Genomic DNA, 21,885 nt, shown 5'->3' on the forward strand with positions numbered 1-21,885 from the left:
CCACTCACTCCATTTGCAAGTGGAAAAGGAAAGGAAATGACTAGTAGTGGTACAAAGTACTGTCCACTATGCACCATATGGTGGCTTCTGGAGTAGATATATAGATGTATATTATAAAGTTTAGCTGTGGTTTTACACAGTATTAGCATAAAGTCTCCTGTGGTGACTAATTTTTTGTCCATTGTGCTTACGTGTCATGAAAGTGTGCTTACATACTCTGGCACTACGATATGAATAAGAAAATTCACTAGTATACAAACAGCACAGAATGCTAAATACAATTTGTGTAGGCACACTCAAAGAAGTATTAGAAACTGTATGATTACAACCAACATTTTTAAACTGTATTAATAGCTACAAAATTTTGACCTCGATCTGAGATAAGTTCCTAACAGTAGCACAACACAGAGTCATGTTGTTGTGTGGCTAGTGGAAGGAAATGTAATATAACAAACATGTCTTGCACCTTGTGTAGCACATGTCACACTAAATTATTCACATTCATTTCAAGGTCTGTACTATTATTGAGCTCGATTTTTTTCCAAATCAATCAATACAGACTCTACAGTGCAAAGAGACTAAATAATCTCAAACATTCCACAATAAATAACATTGTCTCTAATTAGCTCTTGTTGCAACAGACAAATAGAGAAATGTTTCATTTGTAGCTCCAAATTTATTTAATAATACAAGCTGTCACAATTGAGTTTCCATATCTGCCATGAGGTACATAAAATATGATCTTACCTCTCACGAAGTTTGAAATAATTTTCTAGATGTCCCGGTTTGTCAAGATTCCTCTCAATATCTTTAAGCATATGATGAAGATATCCTCCTATGTTTTGCTTCTCATATGGATTTAATTGTGACAACAGATCATTTTCCTCTATCCAAAAAAATGGAAGAGCATTTTGTTTCAGCAAATAGTCCTTGAAATCATTAAGCATCTGAAAAATGCAGATGATATTTTTTAAGAATAACATCTTGCAATAATTACATAATTTAAATAGGAACTGAATGGTTCATTTAGTCAATTAACAGATAAAACAGTATTTGCAGTATATAGTCTATTAAAGAATTTGATACCTGATTGGATGTCTAGGACCTCCACCTCAGTAACAACATGGAATGCCATGGTTCTCTGTATAAACCATCAGTTATGATTAAACTCATAGACAATTATTGGCCAGCACTTGGTCTATTTCCCCCATTTGCTTTCATAAATGTAACAATGTTACATTACATTTCTTTGTTATTGTCACTGTTGCATAATTTTCTGAATGTTGTACATATGATGGTAATGTTGCCTTTTTTATTCACAGTGTTTTATTTGTTTCATTAGGTTGCAATCACATGTTTGATCTTGGACCTTAAAAAGGAGTTGGCTTTGGCAAGTACTTATTATAGAAATTACACTGACTCTCCACTGACCCCACCAATTTAAATCCTGGATTCCTACTTGTCAATGTTAACACCACTTTACAACACACCAACATCCATAATGCCCATTGTCTTGATGCTATTGGGCAGTACCTCTCCCAGACCCTAAACCCACTACCTCATACCTTCTGCACCTTACTAACTGTAACCTAACATACAATTACTTCTCAGGCATACTAACAAATCTAAGGCACAGCTGTGGGCTCCCGAATGGCATACACTATGCCAGCCTCTTTATAGACCATGCAGAGAAAATCTTCCTAGCCTCCCAGAAACCCAAATCCCTGATCTGGTTAATTGGTGATATCTTCATGATCTGGACTCAGAGTCAAGAGACCCTATCCCCATTGCTTCACAACCTCAACACTTTCCCTCCGACCCACTTGATCTGATGCTCCTCAACTCAGTATGCCACCTTCCCAGATGACGATCTCCTCCCCTCTGATGGCTCCATCCACATTCAGTCCCTGTTAAAACCACCAACAATGTCTGCATTTCGACAGCTGCCATCCGTTCCACACCAAAAAATCCTCCCATACAGCTAGACCACCCAGGGATGGCTTATCTGCAGTGACAAGAACTCCATTTCTCAGTATGTTGAAGGACTCATAAGGGCCTTCACAGACAGACACTATCCCTCAGACCTACTCTGCAAACAGATTCCCCCTGCCATATCCCCACACACAACCATCCCTCCCACCACCCTCAAGAACCAGCTACAAAGGAGCAAGCCCTTCATCATCCAATATCACTCCAGACTGGAACATGTGAACCACGTACTTCATCAGGACTTTGATTATCTATCATCATACCCTGAAATGAGGGATATCCTACCCAAGATGCTGCCTGCACCTACTGTCCAACCAACCTCTACAACATCCTAGTCCATCCCTATGCCACTCCCCATCTCAGTCCCTTACCACATGGATCATACCCTTGTGGAAGACCAAGGTGGAAGACCTGCCCAACCATCTATACAGCAATTCATATTCCAGTCCTGTCACAAACTTGACCTACCCCACCAGAGACCAGGCCACTTGTGAAAGCAGCCATTTCATATCTGCTACAATCATTGCACAGCTTTAATATTGGGGTGACCATCAAGCAACTGTCCACTAGGTTGAATGGCCAACATTAAACCATAGCCAAGAGCAAAGTGGACCACCCTGTGGCACAACATGGTGCTGAAAATAACATGCTTGATTTCAATGGCTGCTTCACAACCTACATCATCCAGATCCTCTCCTCCACCACCAGTTTTCCTGAACTGGCAGATGGGAGTTATTCTCCATTCCTGGAATAATACTGTCCACAACCTACGATAACCTACTAGCCCCACACACTCCAGGAACAGTTTCTGACCCCTTTGTCCATCGCATCCTCACAATACACTTTCCCTCACCCTCATTATGTGCCACTATCTGCTGACAACACACCCACCAATCTTTTCTGCTCTCTGCTCCTCTCCTTTTCCACTTCTGGTATCCTCTGTCGCCCTGCTCCCCCTCAATAGCCAATAGCCTAATGGTCTTGCCTGAGCCCTGTCCTGCCTGAGCCCTGTCCTGCCCTCTCCTACAGTAGCACTCGCATCCTCTGCCAGGCAGTGCTCTTCTCTGTCCCCCTCCCGTAGCCTCCAATCCCTTCCACTTCTATGTCCCACTCCAGATTACTGCTTTTATTCAACACAACAGTAGCAGACTGGCCAGAACAGCTGAAGATAGCGGCTTTGTGTGCATGAGGTGTGCCTGCTTGTGTGAATATATGTGTGTTTCCCCTTATTTTCTGAAGAAGGTTCTTGCCAAAAGCTCAGGGTGTCACACACTTTTTGCTGTGCTTTACTGCAACTCAGCATGTCATCTTTACGACAAGTAGCAATCCATATTTTTCATAATTATTTAAGTTACATGACAGACAGATTAAAATGATTGCAGAGGTGAATTAGACAGTAGCATATTAGAAATGTGAGTGTTCAGACAGCATACATTTTATAATAACTCAGCAATACGAACATTGCAAAACTGTAGTAGATTGTAAGTTCTAATCATGCCGTAGTGAATATGGGCTAATGAATGTTGTATCGCTAAATATGTAGAAATAAAATGCAATCAAGTTTCTTTCTTAACTGGCCATAGAATAATGAGTATAAGGCATCATGAAGTATTATAAAAACAAGTAAAGATAAGGTAATGAACAAAAAACTATAACAGAACATGCCATATGGTACACCTTGAATATGATTATTAGCTAGCATGTGATGCCACAAATATCAGATCTAAGAAATATATCTAAATATTACATCTATATCAAAAGGAGAATTTTAATGAGATAACTGTAAAATTGCAAGACACTTACCATTTGGAGGTGACAATAAACAAACAACAGGAGAAATCATATGCTAAGGCACAAAGGTCCCCAGTAACAAGAACTGCTCAAATGTTTACAATATGTTGCAGCTTGCAGCTCTCAGATATTGAAGAAAAGACATTTTATATGTTTAACATCAAAGCTGCTATTTATTTATGACAGATTATTTCGGTCTTTGAAGTTCTGAGATACATTTAAGTGTCCTAAATTTAAATATGTGCCTTCTGAGAATGGGTAAAGCCCAAAACTAGTCAGCCAGTAAATAACAGCTTTGGTGTTAAACATTAAAAAATGTCTTTTCTTCAAGAACTGCTCAGATGGTCACCCAAGGACGATGTCCTATGGTGGCAAAAATACTATTTAATGAGGCCATCAAAGTGAAAAAAATATCACAGCACTGTTCAGAGCACGTTATCTGTGAGGAAATGTTAACCAGAACGGAGAGCTCTATCTTGATTTCTATGCACTTTGAATTCAGTAATGATATTGATGATTATCTAAGGAGACTAATGGATATTAGTCATCCAGGATGTACTAAGCCTCTTGTTAACTCCACTGATACAAACACAAAATCAGTGTTGTGTCAGAGTCACCTGACTGATGACCATGGAACACAACTAGAATATTCAATCACATATCCTAATTTAGAGGTAATGGATATACCCTTTAATCAACCAACTTACAAGGGAAGAGTCAGAGTAACTTCAAAAATAGACATCATTGTAATAAATATGGTATCAGCACACTGTGTGGTGGAAAGACATCCAGGAACCATAACATGATGCTCTATTTTATCACTGGAAGAGAAACCCAAGACACTACAGATATCATGTGCTTTTGGTCAAAATAGAACAAGAAGGATAACTCTGAAGGACAGAGATGAGTGTTTTATTTTCCATTCAGTAAATCATTGGGTTGGTGATGGAGACTTTAAAGTACTAGAACTGACAGAGACTGTACATAGGGCAATTCAGCTAAGTTCGTAACTGGAGCGCTGAACACCACATCTTCAAATAACTCCACAGTTAGAAGTCACACAGACCAAGATCAGCTGATCTGGATGGCCAGGCTGTAGGGAAATGATGGCTAATAATTCTAGGATTTCCAAAATTCCTCTGAAGCAGCTGCTTCATTGGCTGCTCAATATGCAAAGAAGTGCTATCTTGTATAAAAATGATTCTACCCACACATCCACACGGTTGATGTACTGGAATGATGATGGTCAGCAAAAGACTCTCATAGTGTTTACCAGTGATGGTACAGGTAACAGGACCTGTAGGGCCATCTCCTAGAAAAAAAAATACAGCCCTATGATAAACTATAGCATCATCCCACTCCACACAGTCATCTTTGCAGAATGAAGTGGTACTCGTTGAAGTGCATGCATATTTCCCAATGCCCATATTCTGCAATTATGCATGTTCACATGTCCTTGGAGATGGAAATGGGCTTCATCTGTCCACAGAATATCCTATGGCCATTTGTTGTCCACTTCTATGCAAGCAAGAAATTCCAGAGTGAATGTTTGTCTTGCTGGCAGGTCAGCAGAAAATAAATCATGAACATGGGTGATTTTGTATGACAGCAATGCAGGATGTTTCATAGGATTTTATGCACCATGCTTGCAGGCATGTCCAATGATCAGGCAATTCCCCCTTCACCGCATGTTTGCACACTACCGCTAAACCCATCCTGCAATGGTGTGGCCACATCTTCAGCAGATATCAGATCAACTGCTTTCCTCCCTCCACCACATCACACTTCAAAATAACTTGTCTTTTTTAATTTTGTAATCATTTTTTCTAGATACTTAGCAGACACCAGACCAATGCTCTTTTTCCCATACCCTTGAGTGCCCAGTATGTATTCAGGGCTAGTGACACACAGTCAGTGTTCTTGTAAAAGAGCTTTACCAGCAGCTTGCAATTCTTCATGGAGAGTCATCTTGGGTGTCTCAGACACAAACTGAGGAACAGCTGTGTGTAGCATGTCTGTTAGTGTGCATATTCTGATGCATTAATTTCTCAAATATTCGTTTAAATTTTTTTGTCCATGGCATTTCCCCCTGCAACAATAGTATGCTGTTCAAATTTGACATCATCCTGAGCAGTGGTTCTCTTTCTACCTTAATTATGAACACCCTGTATGTTAGTACAAATATTTGTTTCTGCTATATCACTGTTTGTTTGAGGCTCTCCTTGGGTAGATTTGAGTCTTCCAGCAAATACCTTTATGTCACAAAAAATACATCATGGAGCTTCCATCACCATACAAACTCCCTAGGGGGAGCCTCGAAGTAGCTTTGTCATTGAAAATAGATGATCATATAAATAAAATGAGAACATACCTTATTCTTGGAATTTCAGAGAACATTCTCAGGCTCACATGAATGAAGCAATTTCACACGAATATCGATGAGAATGTTCTCAGCTTGAGTAGAAAGATGGCAGAATCGCTCAACATAAAGAACATTTTCCAACTTCATATGAAAAAACTAGGAAATTTTCTCACAAGCAGAGACCATTCTCCATTTTTTAAAGTATGCTCTGTAGTGTACTTCAAGCTGGGTGTGTTTTGGTTAAGTTTTACTAAATTTTTTAAATAAAAACACCAAAATTTATTTTGCTCGGAAGGCAAAGAAAGTAAATCATAGCCTGAAGAAATACTGAAGAGGGAATCTGTACAAGTTTATATAGGTTTAACAATGAAAACATTATTTGTTTGATGAATCACTTCCTTCCCAAAAATTATGAAAAAGAAGAGAGAGTGCCCTTTCAAATGGAGTAAAAATGAAAATATTAGTGTGTTGTTTAGGAGGCCCACATGTTCATACTTGTGTAGGTAAAGACTTACATGTACACCACAGAGCTCTGTCAATGGTGTTCTCAGATTTTTCTTCATCGAGCTACCCAAAGCATCTTTGTGGATTTGATTTTCCAAAAATGTAGGAGAATGAGAAATGGTAAAAGTTAAGTGGCAGTCAATATCAGTTTCCATGTGTGATGGGGGCACTCCATTGCAGGCATGTACCAGTCATGAAAACTTCGGTACTGGAAGACAAATACACTAACATCTTTCCCATTATCATTGTGCAGGCAACATTTGATAATAGTAAAATGTTTACTAGTGTTGAAGCTTCATGGCCTGTGAGATACAAGGATATGGAGAAACTGTGATGTATGCCAGAATCTAAGAGAGAACCAGTGTAATGCTTATTTTTTGGAGATGAAGGATATGGCATTGTACCATTTTTAACAACATCATTCCAGAATACACAACAACCTGGTGAGAAGGCCTAAAACAAACTTCACTCCAAGGAAATGGTGACAATTGAATTGTGTATGGACAGTGAAAACATGTTTCCCAGTTCTGAAAAAGTAAATAATACCTTCCCAAACAAAATCCCCAAAATGATCAAAGCTTGTTTTGTTTTGCACTACAATGTAAAACAGACAGGGGAATGAGGATTTTGAGGTGCCTAATGATGACAACAATAATCTTCCAGTAATAGGAGTAGCAGAAGCAGCAGCAAACACATGTCTACATGGTACAAACAGCTGGCAAGAAATTGTTGATTTTCTATGTCAACTGATGCCACGGGAGTTTGTTACTAAACATTGTACAAATAAGCCTGATTTGTGTACCAATATTACGAAAAGGATAGTTGCTACTCACCATATGTTGGAGATGCTGAGTTGCAAATAGGCAAAACAAAAAGACTGTCACAAAATACCTTCACCTCAAAGATGGATATATCAGTACCTCTGTTCAAACCAAACATACTAACCACCAGCAATACCTCCACTTTGGTAGCTGCCACCTGTTCCATACCAAGAAGTCCCTTCCATACAGCCTAGCCACCCACGGGTGTGGCATCTGTAATGATGAGCAGTCCCTCACAAAATACAATGAGGGCCTCACTGAGCCCTTTACAGAGTGCAATTACACTCCCAATTGTGTAGAAAAACTAATCTCCCATGCCTTACATTTCCAGTTCCCACCACCTCCCAAAGTCTCACCATCCAGCCACAGAGGAACATTTCCCTTGTAACCAAGTACCACTCAGGACTGAAGCAACTGAATTACATTCTCTGCCAGTGTTTAGACTATCTCTCCTCATACCCTGAAATGAGAAATGTCCTGCCTACTATCCTTCCCACCGGGCCCACAGTGGTATTCTGCCATCCACCAAACCTACACAATATACTTGTCAATCCCCATCCAACCTCTGCACTCAACCCCTCACCACATGGCTCATATCCCTGTTAACAGACCTAGATGCAAGACCTATCCCATACATCCTCCCACCACCACCTACTCCAGTCTGGCCACATACATAACCATCCCATCAAAGGCAGGGTTATCTGTGACACCAGTCAAGTGAACAACAAGTTAAGCTGCAACCACTGTGCTGCATTTATGTGGGCATGACAACCAACACACTGTCTGTCCACAGGAATGGCCACCGACAAACTAAGGCTAAGGACCAACTACACCACTCTGTTGCTGAGCATGCTGCCCAACACAACATTCTTCATTTCAATGACTGCTTCACAGTCTGTGTCACATGGATCATTCCCATCAACACCAGCTTTTCTGAACTGCGCAGGTGGGAACTTCCCCTGCAATATATCCTATGTTCCCGTAACACTCCTGGCCTCAACTTTGGTTTGTCATTGTCCTCACCTATCCAACACCTTCTCTGTTCCCATTCCAGCACTACACAGCCCTCTATTCCACCAATGCACCCAGTCTTTTTACTTCTCTCCTTTTCTGCTACTGCCCCACCAACACTCTCTCCCCTGCCCTCCATCTAACCTCCCAACTGCACCTAATTGCCCTACCCTCTCTCCACCTCCTCCCTGCACACTCCCCAGCAGCACTTCACCGTCCTCCACCCCTACCCTGCTATCCCTATCTCTCCCCGCACCGGCCTCCTCCTTAACCCCAACCAGTTGCCTCTCCCATCATGCAGTGCTGCTGCTGCTCATAGTCTGGTTTCAGCTGCCAGAGACTGTGGTCATGTGTGTGTGAGCTGTGTGTTGTGTGTGTGTGTGTTGTGTGTGTGTGTGTGTGTGTGTGAGTGTGCATGCGTGTGTGTGATCCATTTTAGATGAAGACCTTGTTGGCCAAAAGTTTATTTTCTGACATTCTGTTTGTTGTGCCTATCTGTGATGCAGCATATTCGCTATATGGTGATTAGCAACTACACTTTTCATAATACTGTTACATTCCATCCCAGATTTTCCAGTGCCTAACTTGTATATTATTTTGTAATTCTGTAGTATTTTGATTTTTCTTGGAATTGTCAAAATTTGATTTGGAAACCTTACTTTTACCAAAAATTGTTTCTATGGTGTGAAGAAGGTATTTACCAGATACTACAGTAGAAAAGGGCACACATAGTTTATCATGCAACATTTCAAACTGGAACCTGTTACTCTTATTGTTTCACTGAAAAGAAATTTGTATTGAATCATCCAGACACAATTAAGGAACTCAAATCAAAACACCCGTTTTGCACAGTCAATATACCTCACTTTATTGTAAGGAAATGTGCTCCCATCATAGTCAAGCCTCTAGTCGACATCTAAATTGTCGACTCTCAGAGGGTACATCCCCAAAAAACTGAAAATTGCCAAAGAAAAGCCCCTCTACAAAAAAGTGGTAAAACTTATGTTTGCATCTATAGGCTCATATTACTCCTATCTGGGTTTTCCAAAATGACAGAGCAAATCTACTGAAAGAGATTAAAATTTATAGGAAAAATAACTGTTTTACAGGCACTCAGATATGCTGAGATTTCCATCTCTTCATTCCTGAATGAAGCTTTAAATGCAACTGAAAATAAGGAGCATATTTCTGCAATTTTTCTACACTTTTTAAAGGTATCTGATGTCATAAGTCGAAACATCTTGCTTACAAAACTGGAGAGTGTAGCAATTAAGAGATCAGCTCATAAGTGACTAAAATTTTACTTACAAAATGGAGGGCAAATAGCTGAACTTGCATTCCAAGAAGGGAACACCATGAAAACCCATCACTCAGAAAAACTGTGTATTAAGTACAGTGTATCACAAGGCTCAATTTTGGGACCAGTTTTGTTTTTGTCCTCTGTAAATGACCAGAGACCAACCAGCCATCACAAGTACATTAAACTTGCACAAATGTGTTAGTCAAAGGAATGACTGAATAAGAGCTGTAGAATGAAATGAAAATATGGATCTCAGACAGTACAAACTGGTTCTGTGCAAACAGTCTTAACACTCACACACACACACACACACACACACACACACACACACACACACACGCACACCTCTTACAATGAATCTACATCCTACAAAATTTCTTGGAATATGGATCCAGTGGGCTCTGAGATACGTCAAACAAACAAAATGCATAACCAGTAAACTGAACGCCATCTGTTACTGCATAAAAATTCTTCCAAGCTGTACATCAAAGTGAATAATAAAATATTTATAGTTTGGTAAAGTAGAATCTCTGCTGTGATATGGCATAATCTAGCACAAGTCGTTGCATAGTCCAAACGATAATTCTACAACCCATTGAAAGGGCTTTTCCTAGAAGCTTGTGCAAACCTTTATTCAAAAAACTTCAAGTCCTCCCATTGACTTTGTGACAATGTTCACCTACTTTATTTCTTCATTTTTTGTCTCCAGTGTCGATGTACTGGCTTCAAAAATAGGAGGTGGAAGTGCAATGCATGGTTGCATTTCACAATCTTTTACTTTCACTGTTCACAACCCCCAATATTACACATTTAATATGGACAGTGAACTATTGTTTAACTTTCGATAAGCCTCATTAATAGGTTGCAGGTGAAAGTCCACACACTGCTACAAGAGTTCACTGTTGAACATCTGTGAGCAGTAAAAACATAACCACATAGTTCACTGATCTTTTGGAATAATCAGGTATGTATGGAACAGACACTGTCATTGTTTCAACACATGACGTAATTGTGTTACACTTATTTTACAGTTAAGTTGATGCATTGTTGTTGTTGTTCTAACCAACACAGATTTCTCGTCTGAAATTCAGCTGTGGACTGACTGTCTCTGGACCAAAATTAGTGCCCTTACATATCTTCACAATAATAGGTGCCAAAACTACACATTGTTTGAAGTTAAATTTACAGAAATTACAATTAAAACTTAACTCATTAAATTAACTGAATACATCAAAAAATTGGTTCTTTTTAAGTTTCTTCTACTTCCAGGTTTAGGCTGAATTATTTGTTTAAATCATGAAATTAAAAAATATAAGTACACAAACAATACTTTTGATAAAACTGAAAATACTTGAGAATTAATTAAGGGCTAGCTTTGCTAACATGTTTTTGAATAGAGCTAAATACTTACTTTAAGATTACTGATATTTTGTCTTTTAAATGCTTACTATTAGTACAGAATTTATATTTGTTTATATGTCAACAACAGAATTTAATTTCCAAAACGATTACTGATTCCACCCTATACCAAAAGATACTAACTAGGAATAGTCAAAATAAATAAGAAAATCAATTACATACATAAAACTAAGCACAAAACAAGAGCTGGTGTTTACTCTTTAAAGCTGAGGGCCAACCTTTATGTTTTACAAAAATGCAGATTATATTCATGTATGTTAATGGTAATTAGTTCAAAGTGAAAAAACGAATTTAAGGAGGCAGATAGCAAAACAACAGGGAAGTTTATTTATTTATTTATTTCTTATACCATGGATCCAACTGTGACAATTTCACATGGATGTAGTGTGTGTCAATTTTTACATTGTCAATGACAAGTACTTGTACACTATGTTTACAGGTAAAGAATATAAAGTTACCTAACCACTACAATGATCCATAACACAATATAATGGAATGAGAATCCTTAGACCTACAGATTACAGGTATAAAACAAAGTAAATTAAACCTGAAAAGGTCATATAACCCAGACTGTTAAATATAAGCAGTTAACACTAAAAGAGGTACTTGAACCTACTGAGTTACCCAAAAGAAGTACCCTGCATTGCAGTTGTGAATGTAAAAAAGAAAAGGTGAAGTAAATTTCTTCGGTTTTCAATTTGTTTATTGATTAAGATGGCGGCGAGTATAGACGTTATAGTAAACTGCTCCGCGAAATTTAGTAGTATTATTGATATAAATTGCGTATTGTGCAATGAAGAGGTTATAGAAGGTATCAGATTGTGTCTTTATTTTTTATTTTATTTATTTATTTGTCCACATAAATCTCTTTTTAAGTACATATATTGTACACAGGATATTGGACAGAAAACATTTTTTGGCTATTGGGTTTTCAAATATCAAACATAAATTTTATAAATTTTTATGACAGATTGGATCTATACAGTTAATAATTACAAATTTTTGAAATACTGTATATTTATAACTTATTTCTACAATTAAAGATACAAATTACATTTTTTCTTGCATAAGATACTGTGAGACTGAATAGTAACAGTTTTTCAGAAGGTAGGATGTCACAGACTTTTTAAAGCTTTGTAGTTCAGTAAGAGATTTTATATGTCTTGGTAATCTGTTGTAAAGTTTTGTTCCTGCATGATATACACCTTTTTGGCATAATGTGGTGTTACAATGATTGACATGTATGTCACTGTCTGACCTGGTACTGTAATCATGGACACTTTTGTTTTGAGGAAAAAGGTTTTCTTTTCTCAGTATGCTTTTTTTGACATGCGTGACTATTTCCAGTATATAAATGCAGGGAAGGGGTAGGATCTTTAGATCTTTAAAGAAAGGTTTGCATGATTTTCTGCTGCTCACTTGTTTCATTATTCTTATAATTGCCTTTTGTTTCCTGAAAACTGTTATGGCCTGATGTACATTTCCCCAGAAAATGATACTGTACTTCAGTATTGAATGTACACGAGCAAAGTATACAGCCCTAACTGTTTCTGCACTAGTACTGTTGCAGAGAATTCTTACCACATAGCTCAAAGTGGATTCACTCATCGTGTTTGTGTAAAATAAATACGACAGATCACTCATGTTGTTGTGGCCAGGCGCAGTGTGATCCACAAGTAACTGCTCTCACGAAATTTTTAAATGGTCACAATGAATCCGTTGAAGATTGTTTGAAACAGGATTTACAGAATGCAAGAAAGTACGTCCTCGACATTGAAAAAGTGGTAAGTTCTTTTGAAAAAAGAAGAAACTCGGAAGGAAAGTGTTATTTGTAATCGTTTCCCTAATCCTATAGAAACGATCCATTCAAATCATCATGAACCTATGTTAACATTATTCTCGGCAAATACTAACAAGTGCAGCAAGCTGTTATTATACAGGCCTACTGAACAATTAAATGCTGCGAGTGTGATGTTTAAGTCTGCCAATGATGAAAACAGCAACCTCAAAAAAGTGAGTTTAACTTGTAAATCTACAGGGAAGAAACTTTATGTCAATACAGTGCCAAATAAAAGAGAAATATGTATATTAGGAGATAGCCATGCCAAAGGAGTAGCCAGTATAATGATAGCTATGCAATCTCGCTACAAAATTACTAGTGTTGTGAAATCAGATGCACCTCTTGGCGAGATTGTGAAAAACTGTGAAAAGCTAACAAAAAATTCCTCTGTCTGTGTCATAATAGGTGGTGCAAACGATGTTTATCGTAATGAAAGCCATCATGCAACAAGAGCACTCAAAGAAACTTTGGAAAAACTCTCACATATAAAAGTTTTCGTGCTTTGTGTTCCACATAGGCATGACTTAATAAGTAGCTCGTATGTTAACCTAGAAATTAACAAAGTCAACAGGAAAATAAGAAAACTCTGCTGCAGTTTCCCACAGGCTACCTTTATTGACGCAAACAGCATGGAGAGAGCTCACTTTACAAAGCATGGTATGCACAGGAACACACAGGGAAAGGAAGCTATGTGCAAACAATTGTTAAATTCTATTAACTGCAACACAGTGGAAGGTCGTGCTGTAATCCCTCTGCCAGTATGCTTAATAACAAAAACGAAGAAAATGAATGGATCAGAAGTTTCAATACCTAGATGCTCAGATGATTCTGTTTCTTCACCAAACAGAGATAACTCAATGGTTACATGTACTGCAGAAGAAGAAAAGGCAGCATTTCCACTCTGTGAACCTACAGCAACACCACTTGTGCACCTGCCTACATGCAGTTCGTCAAAAACATCACTGCCAGCAGAAACACCAGCTGCAACAGCAGTACAACCCCTGGAGCCTACAGCAACAGCAATCTTATCCCCACCTGCAAGCAAGTCAATAGCTTCATCATCTCCAAGGGAATTGACAGCATCAGCTCAAGGTAAATCAACAAGCAAGTCATCAGTTTCATCATCTTCAGTAAAGAAGGAAGCATCTACTGAAGAAAAATCGACATCATCACAGAGAACAGGAGGTAAACGTAAAGTTGTGTGTCCTCCTCATCTGAAGGATTTTTTAACCACAGGCACGAGAAAGAAGAAACCACCAAAATAGGTAATAATCCAAACAACTTCTCCATTTTTCATCAAAACATAAGGGGAATAAGAAGCAAACTAGATCAATTAGAAGTTAACATAAATAACAAAAACTTTATGAACAATGCTCAGATCTTATGTTTCTCAGAACACCATATTACAGAAGGAATTGAAATGTTACATATAGACAGTTATAGCCTTGCCACCTACTACTGTAGAGATAGCATGAGAAAAGGTGGAGTAGTAATTTTCATTAAGAATAATTTAACTTTTAGATCTGTAGATGTAAGGAAATATTGCAGTGACCAACAGTTTGAAGTGTGTGCAATAGAAGTGACATTAAACAGTTCCAAATTAATAGTAGTTACAGTGTACAGGGCACCAGGAACCAATTTCACAGTCTTTATGGTTCAGTTAGAATTGTTACTATCAACCTTATTTTCTAAAAATAATGACATTATCTTACTTGGGGACTTTAATGTCAACTTCGCAATGGAATGCAACAACAAAGTAGAGCTCCAGAATTTGCTGAGTTCCTACAATCTTACATCAGTGGTTGACTTTCCTACTAGGATCACACCTGACTGTCAATCTCTGATAGACAATATATTTTTAGATGTAAATTTATACCAGAACTTCACTGTCACTGCAATAGTAAATGGCATATCAGACCATGATGGACAGCTCCTCACTCTACATGACTACAGACCTGTCAAGAAAGCAGTCCCATCCTGGAAGGCAATCAGACTTATGAACAAAGAGACCCTGGAATTTTTTAACCATAAGCTGCAGCATGAAGATTGGAATTCAGTTCGCAGAGTAGATGATGTTGATACAAAGTTCAACATATTCATAAATGAATTCCTATCCCACTTTGAAGAAGCTTTTCCTAAAAAGTTTGTTAGGAACAATATTTCCTCGTCCTTAAAGAAGCCATGGATCACAAAGGGTATTCGAGTGTCATGTAAATATAAGAGAGAACTTTATGTTGCAACCAGAGGGTCAAGGGACAGAGAATTAATCAGCCATTATAACATGTATTGTAAAATCCTAAAGAAAGTTATTCAGACATCAAAAGCACTGTATTATGTAAAAGAAATTGATAACTCCAATAATAAAATGAAGACTGTCTGGCAAATAGTTAACAAGGAGACAGGGAACAATAAAAAAAGAGCTGTAGAAAACTTCATAATCAAACATGAAGGGAATCTTGTGCAAAATCCTGAGATCATAGCTGAAATCTTTAATAAACACTTCCTGTCAGTGTCTGAGCAAATAGGCTGCAAGGGTTCTGTGAATGATGCCCTAACCTTTTTGCGAAATGCTTTCCCTAACAAAATCATCAAAATGCATATTAGACCTGTTACAGTATCAGAAATTGAAAGAACAATTGCCTCCATGAAAACCAAGAACTCCTGTGGAGTAGACAATATTTCTAGCAAATTGTTAAAGCAGTGTTGTACTTCTGTAAGCAATATACTGTGTCATATTTTCAATGCCTCTTTGCAGCAAGGAATTGTTCCTGATAGACTAAAGTATGCTATCGTGAAGCCTCTCTTTAAGAAAGGGGAGAAAACTGATGTTAAAAATTTCAGACCAATATCTCTCCTGACTGTGTTTTCAAAGGTACTAGAAAAGCTCTTGTATTCTAGAATTTTAGAACACCTACATAAATTCAATATTCTCAGCAAACATCAGTTTAGTTTCCGGAAAGGTCTGTCAACTGAACAAGCAATATATGCTTTTATAGATAAGGTTTTGGAATCTCTAAATGAGAAAATGGTGACAACAGGGTTATTTTGTGATTTATGTAAAGCCTTTGACACTGTGAACCACCAAATACTGTTACTGAAGGCAGACCACCTAGGAATAAGTGGTGTAGCAAATAACTGGCTTCAGTCATACCTGACAGAGAGGAAACAGAAAGTAGTCTTAGATAAGTCAGACAATTTGTGTGGTGGAATGATTTCATCGGAATGGAGAGACATAAATTGTGGAGTTCCACAGGGCTCTATTCTTGGTCCTTTACTGTTCCTGTTATTTATAAATGATTTACCTTATTCTTCAATGATTCAGTGCAATTTTACCATCTTTGCAGATGATACTAACATAATGGTTAATGGTCTTAAATGTGAAAATGTTCAAGAGTCTGTTAATACTATTCTTGTAGATTTAATGAAATGGTTTACTGCAAATGGTCTTTCACTTAACCTGAGTAAGACTAATTATATTCAGTTCACCCCAACTGCCAAAACTGAGGAAGAAATGACTGTTAAATATGCCACACAGGTCATAGAAAGAGTGGAAGTAACAAAGTTTCTAGGCGTGAAGATTGACTGTAGAGTAAACTGGTCCCATCACATTTTAGATCTTTACAAGAGACTCAGCTCTTCAGTTTTTGCAATGCGAATCATCTCTGTCAGTGCAAACTTAAGCATTAAAAAAGCTGCATACTATGGTTACTTCCATTCTTTGATGGCATATGGAATTATTTTCTGGGGAAATCAACCTCTTGCAAAGAAAATATTCATTGCTCAGAAGCGTGTTGTAAGAGTGATGTCTGGTGTAGATCCTAGATGCAGCTGCAGAAGCCTATTCCGGAATCTGGGAATTCTTACAACTACTTCTCAATATATATATACTCACTTATGTGTTTCATAAGTAAAAACACTGATTTATACAAATGTAACAGTGAATACCATCAGTATAACACAAGGAGGAAACATGATTTCCACACTGAAGGTAAAAATTTGAAGATTGTGCAGAAGGGTGTACAGTCCTCTGGTATAAAGATATTTAATGCTCTTCCTCCAGAAATCAAATGTGAAATTGCCAACAAATCTACATTTAAAGAGCTTCTGAGGCAATTTCTTTTAGCTATGTCATTTTACAGTTTGGAAGAGTTAATGAAACACAGTGAGAAACGGCCTTAAAATAAGATGTATTATCATATAAATTGAACATTAAGCTGAACATTCTTGTCAGCTTGTTTCGTCACGACTTGTTTACATGTTTTGCAAGGAATACTTTAATTAGGATAATGTTAGATGATAATAACCAGCTTGTAGTTAGAAACTAGGATATTCACTCACAAAATACAAAAAGGAACTAGGCTATACATGTCCAATATTCAGATACAACACTGAGACAAAATGGGCCACTCCAACCAGGAAACAAACTGTACTATAAACAACTTTGTGACTTCAAAATGATCAAAAATACTTCAGCGGTTAAAATATCTGTTCATATCCACCTACTGCAGAAGTGTTATTATGGTATACCTGAGTATCTGTCAGGTTAAAGCCTAAATGTGTACATTATTATTTAAAATAAATAGTGACAGTGGAAAATCTGTGAAGATTGTGTTAGGTGTGAAACACTAAAACAGGTTGCAAAATTCAATGTGTGCAACTATCTCCTTAGTCCATGCTCTTACAATATAAATAAATATTTGCTAGCATTAGAAAGTAAAATATCATACAACACAGTTTCAAAATGGTGCCATATAAATTGTAAATATAATTTAATTTTGAAATTTGTGTCTTTTATACAAAAAGCTACAGTTGTATACTATGGTCACAAAGATACTGCACAAGTTACATGTCTTTTGTGCAAAAAGATGCTGTGAACTATGATCACATGATATGGTAAGAATGGTAAACATCCCATTTCTTTTTTATGCTCTTACTGAGAGTATCCATGCATGCACCTATTTTGAGATTTAATCACAGTTTGGACTGAATGAAAATAAGTATAGCTGTGTGTATGAAAACTCCCGTGTATGTGTAATAGATATACAGCTTGGAATTGTTATGTTAATTCACACCGTCTCCTCTCATCTTCTCATAATACTGACTTGCCCCTTATCAATTCACAACTGCCTACAAAAATGATGAAGAGGGTCAACAAACCAATACTATACATTACATTTTAGCACACAAAAATAAATACAACTGAGAAGGAGGAAGAAAGAGAGAAAGAAAGAAGTGCCTGGGCAGAGAATATGCTTCGATATTATCAAATTTTTTATTCATTATTTAGGAATAATGGAGATGATTCACCAAAAGTCAGAAGCACTGCATCATCGATAGGTACACAAACAAATGATAAAGAGCTTCACTAGCTTTCAGAATGAGCTTCCTTTTCGAAGCTTGTAGGAGATACATGCACAGACATACACATGGGAAGCATCTAGTGGCTCGTGGGAGAGTGGGGAACTGTCTGTGGGCTATCTAGGGTTGCAGGTAGAGGGGGCAGGTGGCAGATGGCTGGGTACGCAATTTCACAGTATAAGGTGTGAGATAGCAGCACAAAACTAGCTGACATGAACTGGGATGGGGTACTACAGCAGGGGATGGTAAACACACACATATTATTGGGACACCAAAAAATCCCTCCCACACAGCCTGACCACCTGTGGTAGACGCATCTGCAGCGATGATAACTACCTCGTCCAGTATGCTGAAGGCCTCACAAAGGCCTTTGCAAACAAGCAATACCCTCCAGACCTAATTCACAAACAGATATCCCATGCCATATCCCCCCTCCCCTCCCCCCCTCACACACACACACTTGAAAAAGGAAGTTCATTCTGATAGCTAGCAAAGCTCTGTACCTTTTGTTTGTGTACATATTGACAATGCAGCGATTCTGCCTTTCGGTGAGTTGTCTCCTTTACTACTAAATAATTCATAACCCTCAACCAGAACTTCCCGTTGTAACGTCTATTAGCACAAGACATATTTTGTAGTAAAGAGAAAATATTGTATATCATGTTTTGTTATTGTATGGAATTTTATTATTATTATTTATTTTAGATAATATCTGTGTCAGCGAGTACTGAAACCGCACAGATGATAAATATCATACAAAGATGAAAAAATACCACTAGTATAAATAATGCAGAACGAACATTAATTTCTCTGTCTTCTTCTTGGAGTTGTACGAGTAAGATAGCCTGTGACGTTGCCGTAAATGCTAACGTAGTCTTCTTTTGTCATGGTCAATGGATGTACGCCATTACGTACTCATTGTAAAAGGTGTGTATTAGTTAACATATGTGAATGTTTTGAATAGAGTTATTTAATGAAACCTTGCATTATTATTTGTGGTAGCTTGCTTGGAATATTATCCCATCCTTTAAAGAAATTTTCAGTTATTTAAATATTATCCGTGGTGCAGAGCTGCGCTACGAACGAACGAGCCGCTGCCGCGGCGCATTCAAACTGCATTAAAAGAAATCGTTCATACCGCAAAGAAGCGGGAAGGTAATAGTGAAATACAATCATCTTTTTCAGCTTCTGAACTTGCAGAGCAGTGCAGCAGATTTTATGATGGGTTTTGCAGGTTGACGCGGGCTGCTGATAATATATTGCTAACAGTACAAAAGAGATAATTTACCTTCGTAACATAATAGGAATTTTGCTGTGCTTAGTTCTGGTCTGGCAAACCTTATAGTAAAAACGTATTTTTCTCCGACAATAGTCCCATGTTCTTGTGCTAGTCGTGGTAATTATTGGTGTTTTACTCTTAACAAAAATCCACTGCAAAATTTTGATGTTGAACAATCTTTGCGAACTGTAATGTCAGTATTTCATAACAAAGTAATTTTCATTTTCAATAACGATAAAGTAGGGAAGATATGTTGACTTTTATAGTGAGTTACAGTAACGAGAAATGTTCCTTTAATAGAAAGCCAGATACAGAACAATAAGAACCCAATATATTCTGTTTTGTTGAAAATTAATGATTGTAAAGAAATTCAAGGCACAGCATTACTAAAAGGTATTTCGCGGCTCTTTTCGTATATGCGTTGTTACGCAAATAATAATAATAAAACAAAGCAAAATAAGAGAAAAGAGTTTTTACGAAAAGTGAAACTGACGCGAAATCGTATATTATAAATTTTTTATTCACATGAAATTGAGAACTTCCTTGAGAATGTTCTTTTGCTCTGAGAATCTACTCCAGACAATATTCTCTTTTTTGGTCATATAACCCATTATTCAACAATAAAAAAATATATGGACAGCATTTTAGTAGTAAGAATGTTTCAACACTGAAAACATCTATGTTCATGCCATAAATGTTCACGGTCTTATAAATGAGTTGATATCATCTCAAAACTTTAGAAGAATAGTCAGCAAATAATATACTGAAATAAGAACTATCACAAAAATATTTTTATGGTTTTTTTCCATCCCGAAATCTCTCGTGTGTTAAGCCTGGAGCAAGATATGAACCTATGGTGAAAAAGTTAGATTTGAAGACTAAGGATGAATAAACTAGTTATAAACAAGAATAAAACACTATTTTCATCTCAACTCTGGTCCTGTTATGAGATGTAATGAAGAATAATTTCATGATGGTTAATCAAGACTGAAGATTATTTCACTAAGTGTGGAATACAATTAATGAGTGCAATCAATGTCATTCCGTGTGTGAGTGCATTAGAACAGTGAAAAGAGATAAGAAACTATACAAAATAAAAGAAACAACAGACTTTCCAATAGCTTTCAGTGTAAAAAAATACATTAATTTACACCACAGAAGTATCACCAAACAATGGTAGTTGAAGTGATATAAATGTTTATTCATTAGATCAAGAAGTTATTAAGCGATATATCCTTGAACCAAAAATTATTTTCAAGTATTTATGACCTACCAAGATGAAACTGAAGTGAATTTTTCTTGATAACATTGATCAACAAACTGTTGTTAAGTAAATCAACAACAGGACATATACACCATTAGACATTGTCAAATGACTTTTGGCAGTAAGCTGCAAATACAAAGAAGATTTTAAATACATTGAAGCAATTAAAATTTTTTCTCAAGCAGAATTTTATTAAAAGTTGTATATGAAATGCAAATACACATGATTCACATGAACATACACTTGTGAAACATAATCTGAATCTACGAGAAGGTAACATTGAGAAGACAACGAAGGAGTGTGCACTAGATGTGCTCTACTAAATTAATGTAGGTGGGCCTGCATTTAGATGTCAGCAACTTCTACACAATCCAGCCAGGCAGTACAGATGGCATTTGTCATGGACTATGACCAACAAGTTAGCAAACAGCAATGGTACCCAGAGATGAATATCAACAGCAGAAACAGCCAGACACGGTCAGTACTTTGCATAACTCATCCCAGTAGGCTCACTGTATCAAAACCTGGATCCTGTTTCTTCAAAATATGACATACTGTGAAGTGATTCCGTAATTGCAATTGATTTTATCAGTTGACAGAGTGAAGTGGTTAGGTGAATACCCAGATACAGAGTTAATTTGAATTTAGAAAGGAAATTGGCCAGGGAATTTAGTTCATTATTGAAAGATACAAACAAAACAAAACAAAACAATTTATTATTAGTGATGCCTCACAGTACCAACTGTGAGACTGTTTATGTGTGTTTATTAGAAGATCGACAAGGAAGTGAAGCTTTTGGGTCAGTTACACACGATGTGATCAAAAGTATCCGGACACCCCCAAAAACGTACGTTTTTCATTTTAGGTGCATTGTGATGCCACCTACTGCCAGGTACTCCATATCAGCTACTTCAGTAGTCATTACAAATCATGAGAGAGCAGAATGG

At 37.3% G+C, this 21,885-nt stretch overlaps 1 protein-coding gene across 1 annotated transcript in view; it reads right to left on the reverse strand.

Moving 5' to 3' along the window:
* The window catches only part of LOC124605718 (cyclic GMP-AMP synthase-like), a 264,748-nt gene that overhangs the window by 28,156 nt on the left and 214,707 nt on the right, over window positions 1-21,885 (reverse strand). The window contains exon 9 of the mRNA XM_047137593.1: window positions 748-947. Within this exon, the coding sequence (XP_046993549.1) occupies window positions 748-947 (200 nt within the window). The remainder of the gene's footprint in view (window positions 1-747; window positions 948-21,885) is intronic.

The sequence above is a fragment of the Schistocerca americana genome, chromosome 3 (assembly GCF_021461395.2).
Source record: "Schistocerca americana isolate TAMUIC-IGC-003095 chromosome 3, iqSchAmer2.1, whole genome shotgun sequence".
NCBI lineage: Eukaryota > Metazoa > Arthropoda > Insecta > Orthoptera > Acrididae > Schistocerca > Schistocerca americana.